Source organism: Chlorocebus sabaeus, chromosome 16 (genome assembly GCF_047675955.1).
Source record: "Chlorocebus sabaeus isolate Y175 chromosome 16, mChlSab1.0.hap1, whole genome shotgun sequence".
Taxonomy (NCBI): Eukaryota; Metazoa; Chordata; class Mammalia; order Primates; family Cercopithecidae; genus Chlorocebus; species Chlorocebus sabaeus.
In genome coordinates this window covers 67,235,406-67,241,071 of record NC_132919.1, presented here as the reverse complement: position 1 = coordinate 67,241,071, position 5,666 = coordinate 67,235,406, and the positions used below count along the sequence as shown (strand labels likewise).

At 54.1% G+C, this 5,666-nt stretch overlaps 1 protein-coding gene across 1 annotated transcript; it reads left to right on the top strand.

Annotated features, from left to right (window-relative positions):
- The first annotated feature begins 311 nt into the window (after positions 1 to 311).
- On the top strand, positions 312 to 4,791 carry FZD2 (frizzled class receptor 2). The gene has a single exon (XM_008012403.3). It carries the CDS (start codon positions 1,213 to 1,215, stop codon positions 2,908 to 2,910), a length of 1,698 nt encoding a protein of 565 aa, XP_008010594.1. The 5' UTR covers positions 312 to 1,212; the 3' UTR covers positions 2,911 to 4,791.
- Positions 4,792 to 5,666: the final 875 nt, after the last annotated feature.

The window sequence follows — 5,666 nt, the reverse complement described above, 5'->3', positions numbered from 1 at the left end:
CAATTAAGATTTGCCGCAGAAGAAGCGGGAGGGAGAAGCCGCAGCTCCGGGCCATTCTCCTTCCCTTCGCTCCCAACAAGCCCCCCGCCCCTACCCTCCAGCTCCGGGCCTCCGAGTTCCTGAGTTTTCTCACTTTGAGGTGCCACCGAACACAAAGAACCATAATGGGCTCCTTTGTGCTGGCTACGGGGCAATTACACCTCGGAGTCCTGGTCCCTTTAAGAGCCTCTTAAAGAGACAGGCTCCCATTTTCCAGAGGGTTTTTAAGGGTGTGTGGAGGGGGAGGCAAGGCGTCTACGTGTAAAGTGAAGTGAAACTTTCGCCTGGGCTCCAGAAAGAGCGGACAGAAAAGGTCTTTGTAAATTGTTAGTTTTTTTTTTTTTTAAGTCTCACTTTTAATTTTTAAATTTGAAATGTTTCATTCGATTTGAAAAATTCGACTAGGAATAGGTGGGGTTCGATGATCGGGGGCGGGAGCAAAGGTTTAAAGAGTCCCCACCCAGGAAAGCACCTCGGGCCAGGAAGAGGAGTGTCAGGGTTGAGTAGTGTCCCCCGATCGCGCCTCGGTGACTCCGGAGAAACCCCGGGCTGGGCAAACAGCCCTTAATATAATAATAGCTTGTCTCTTTAAAAAGCAAAAGGCGGGGTAGGGGGGAAAGTTTTGTTGGCATCTGGTTTCTGATCTCATTATGTTGTGGTCGACCAATCCAGCCCTCGGGCCTGGTCCTCAGGTTTAAATCTGATTGGCCGAGAGCACATTTTGGGATGGTGCTTAGAGCTCGACGGGGTGGTTTCAAGGATCCCTTTTTTGGGGGGCCGAGGAGAGGGCGGGGCCGTCAGCGGGGGCCCCCTTGAAACCGACTAATTGGGATCGGAGAGGCCGAGGTGAGGGCTGGAGGAGGCACAAAGAAGTCGCTGGGTGCAGAAGGGAGGGGAGAGGGGGAGTTGAGAGGCGAGAGGAGGAGGAAGAGGAGAGAGGGCAGCGGCGCGCGGTGTCTCGGGCGGTTCAGTCCGACCGCGGCGAGCAAGCGGGCAGGCGTACCGCCCCCTCCCCCGCCCGGCCTCCCCAACTCTGCGGCAGCGAGCAAAGTTTGCAAAGAGGCGCGGGAGGCGGCGGCCGCAGCGAGGAGGCGGCGGGGAAGGAGCGCAGTCTCCGGGTTGGGGGCGGGGGCGGGGGGGCGCCAAGGAGCCGGGTGGGGGGCGGCGGCCAGCATGCGGCCCCGCAGCGCCCTGCCCCGCCTGCTGCTGCCGCTGCTGCTGCTGCCCGCCGCCGGGCCGGCCCAGTTCCACGGGGAGAAGGGCATCTCCATCCCGGACCACGGCTTCTGCCAGCCCATCTCCATCCCGCTGTGCACGGACATCGCCTACAACCAGACCATCATGCCCAACCTTCTGGGCCACACGAACCAGGAGGACGCAGGCCTGGAGGTGCACCAGTTCTATCCGCTGGTGAAGGTGCAGTGCTCGCCCGAACTGCGCTTCTTCCTGTGCTCCATGTACGCACCCGTGTGCACCGTGCTGGAACAGGCCATACCGCCGTGCCGCTCTATCTGCGAGCGCGCGCGCCAGGGCTGCGAGGCGCTCATGAACAAGTTCGGTTTTCAGTGGCCGGAGCGCCTGCGCTGCGAACACTTCCCGCGCCACGGCGCCGAGCAGATCTGCGTGGGCCAGAACCACTCCGAGGACGGAGCGCCAGCGCTGCTCACCACCGCGCCGCCGCCGGGACTGCAGCCGGGAGCCGGGGGCACCCCGGGCGGCCCGGGCGGCGGTGGCGCTCCCCCGCGCTACGCCACGCTGGAGCACCCCTTCCACTGCCCGCGCGTCCTCAAGGTGCCATCCTATCTCAGCTACAAGTTTCTGGGCGAGCGTGATTGTGCTGCGCCCTGCGAACCCGCACGGCCCGATGGTTCCATGTTCTTCTCACAGGAGGAGACGCGTTTCGCGCGCCTCTGGATCCTCACCTGGTCGGTGCTGTGCTGCGCTTCCACCTTCTTCACTGTCACCACTTACTTGGTAGACATGCAGCGCTTCCGCTACCCAGAGCGGCCTATCATTTTTCTGTCGGGCTGCTACACCATGGTGTCGGTGGCCTACATCGCGGGCTTCGTGCTCCAGGAGCGCGTGGTGTGCAATGAGCGCTTCTCCGAGGACGGTTACCGCACGGTGGTGCAGGGCACCAAGAAGGAGGGCTGCACCATCCTCTTCATGATGCTCTATTTCTTCAGCATGGCCAGCTCCATCTGGTGGGTCATCCTGTCGCTCACCTGGTTCCTGGCAGCCGGCATGAAGTGGGGCCACGAGGCCATCGAGGCCAACTCGCAGTACTTCCACCTGGCCGCCTGGGCCGTGCCGGCCGTCAAGACCATCACCATCCTGGCCATGGGCCAGATCGACGGCGACCTGCTGAGCGGCGTGTGCTTTGTGGGCCTCAACAGCCTGGACCCGCTGCGGGGCTTCGTGCTAGCGCCTCTCTTCGTGTACCTGTTCATCGGCACGTCCTTCCTCCTGGCCGGCTTCGTGTCGCTCTTCCGCATCCGCACCATCATGAAGCACGACGGCACCAAGACCGAGAAGCTGGAGCGGCTCATGGTGCGCATCGGCGTCTTCTCTGTGCTCTATACGGTGCCCGCCACCATCGTCATCGCCTGCTACTTCTACGAGCAGGCCTTCCGCGAGCACTGGGAGCGCTCGTGGGTGAGCCAGCACTGCAAGAGCCTGGCCATCCCTTGCCCAGCGCACTACACGCCGCGCATGTCGCCCGACTTCACGGTCTACATGATCAAATACCTCATGACGCTCATCGTGGGCATCACATCGGGCTTCTGGATCTGGTCGGGCAAGACGCTGCACTCGTGGAGGAAGTTCTACACTCGTCTCACCAACAGCCGGCACGGCGAGACCACCGTGTAAGGGGCGTCCCCAGGCCGGACCCGCGCGGCGCTTTCCTCTGCCCGGGGTGGGGCCCTACAGACTCCGTATTTTATTTTTTTAAATAAAGAACGATCGAAACCATTTCACTTTTAGGTTGCTTTTTAAAAGAGAACTCTCTGCCCAGCACCCCCACAAGGTTTGTAATTAAAACTGTAAATAGTCTTTGTAAATTTAATTATATATATTTTCTATTTAAAAGAAAAAAGAAAAAAAAAAAAAAACCAAGGGTGTGGGTGCCAGGGCTGAAGAATGAGGTGTGTGTGTGTTGGGGGGTGTAGTTGGGGGAAGGGTTCTCTTTCTTAAGTGCCCTTCAAAACGCGCCCCTACTTTGGAGTTTTTTGGTGATATGGCAGGGCTGGGCCTGCTGGGAGAGGCACCCAGCCTGAGCGATGTTTTTGTTGGCTTTGAGTCGTTAGGAGTTTGTTCCATTCAACTAATATAAAAGCCAAATTTGTGAGCCTCCTCTGACGCTGGGCCTGTGGAAGCTGTTGGATATTTTTGAACAGGACTTGAATTCGTTTTGCTTCCTTCCCCCTTTTCTTTCCCTACTCATGTGTCCTGTCTTCTTCACTTACTCTTTGGAAAAGTCCCAACTGAGATGAAGACGTGGAAAAAAAAATCGGGGTGGGGGGTGCTGGTGGGGAGAGGGCGGAGATCCGGTGAAGAATGGCTTCAGCCCCCTGGCTCCCTGGCCCCCTGGCCCCTCCCCTGCAGGCTGGAAGATCTTTCTCCTCTCTGGCTTCGCTTCCTTTCAATTCGCTGCACCAAGTGCTTCCAGTGGCCCGAAAATGCTTTTTGAAGTGTATTTTGAAAGAGCCTCCACCAACGCACACCCCACCAGGATACTGATCCTGCCTCCCTGCATGTCTAGGGGAAGCATTTGCCTTTGAGCAGTTGTTTGCAAATTTGGGGGGTTTGAGATCTCCTAGCATCTCTCCCCTTCTTTCCCTGCAGTCTGTTCACGCCCCCAGCCAAAAATCTCCAGCATTCAGGTTAGCAGTTTCTGGGTTGGTTTGTGTGCTTTTTTGTTGTTGTTTGGGGCTTAAGTTTTTCAAAAAGCAATAAAGACCAGTGGGTTGGAGGGAGGGACTGATGGGCTGGTGGGCTTTTTAGTTTTCCTTTGACAAAAAGACTGGTTTCTTTAAAACTTCTCTAGAAAAAAAAAGAAAAAGAAAAAAAAGATGGTGTCTTTGCTTTAGAAGAAGTCTCTGGACAGGCTCTTTGTGGCTATGGGGGTGGGTTGAGTGTTTACATAACATTCTATATCACAAGATTGATAGAATGTTTAAAGCAGATGTTTCTTATCTTCTCCTAACCCCCCACAAATAAAGTCAAGACTTTTTTTGAGACGGAGTCTCGCTCTGTCGCCCAGGCTGGAGTACAGTGGTGCAATCTTGGCCCACTGCAACCTCCACTGCAGCGTTTCTCCTGCCTCAGCCTCCCAAGTGGCTGGGAATACAGGTGCGTGCCACCACTCTTGGCTAATTTTTGTATTTTTAATAGAGACAGGGTTTCACCATATTGGCCAGGCTGGTCTCGAACTCCTGACCTCGTTATCTGCCCCTCTCAGCCTCCCAAAGTGCTGGAATTACAGGCGTGAGCCACAGTGCCTGGCCTGTCAAGACTTTTCTTAACTTCCTGAGAAGTGATGTCTAAAAGTATCCTTGCTGGTGTGAGAACTCCAGTTTCCAACACATACTATTTCCCTCAACTATTTGGAATATTTTAGAATTTTAATTCCAAAGGATTGGTTTGAGTACAAGTATGCCTCATAACTCAGTTTTCACCATCTCCCGTTTCTTAACAGTGTAAATTAAAAGCTAATAATCATAATAATAAAGTGCATTTAATTATCTTCGAGAGATCTATCCTTTTAATTGCATTTAACAGGGTTGTAACATTTTATTAGTTTGACCAAACCACACCTCCTCCTCCCCTCTCCCCCTTACCTACTTGGTTGGGGGTGGGGCAGAGAAGAGTGCTCCCAGCCCTGGACCTTGCTCTCTTAGCTAAATGGTGATGGGAGAAATGGTGCCTTACTACCGTTTATTGGCTGTCTTCGGGACAAGGGAGAAAGTAAGTTAGAACCCCCTACTTCGAAGTGTTTGCTTGTGTTAGTTTATGTTGGGGGAGGGGAACTGGAAATGTTTGGTGGTAATTGAAGTCATATGTGGGGCTTTGTTTGGAATTGTATGAAGCCTGTGGATTTCAGCAGCACCCCCTCCCAAAAATATATAATTTCCCCCCAAATCATCTGTGTCAGTGGCTAAAGCTAGCTTTTTATCAAATGATGACAAGTGTGAGATCTCAACATGAGGTTCCCTCAATTATCAAAGAAGCAGGCGGGAGGAGGTGTCACTGCTCCCCTGGCTCCATTTGTTGCAAGATTCTAAAGGAACCCAGCAAAGGCTGCAGGAAAGAGTAAAATTACAAACAAATTGTGAGTGCCTCTCCTTGTAATAATGGTGAAAGCCAGAGAATCAGGTGGGATTTTCCAGTACCTGGTATTGAGCCCCGTGGGAAGAGGAGCTGGTCTCTGTTGAAGACTGGGGAGAGCCTCTCCCACCTATAAGCCATCCGAGATCTTGGCTCTATGTGCTTTGGATGCATTGTCCCTGGACCCTCTTACTGAGCAACCCGTTCCTCAAAATCTCCTGCCAACATAAAGGAAGAGAGCCTGAGAAACTGACAAAATAGGTTATATGACTGAAGAGGAAGACAGATAATAAGACAAT

Excerpts from the sequence above, each read along its gene's own strand:
- FZD2 (XM_008012403.3), top strand. The coding sequence starts at position 1,213 with ATGCGGCCCCGCAGCGCCCTGCCCCGCCTGCTGCTGCCGCTGCTGCTG.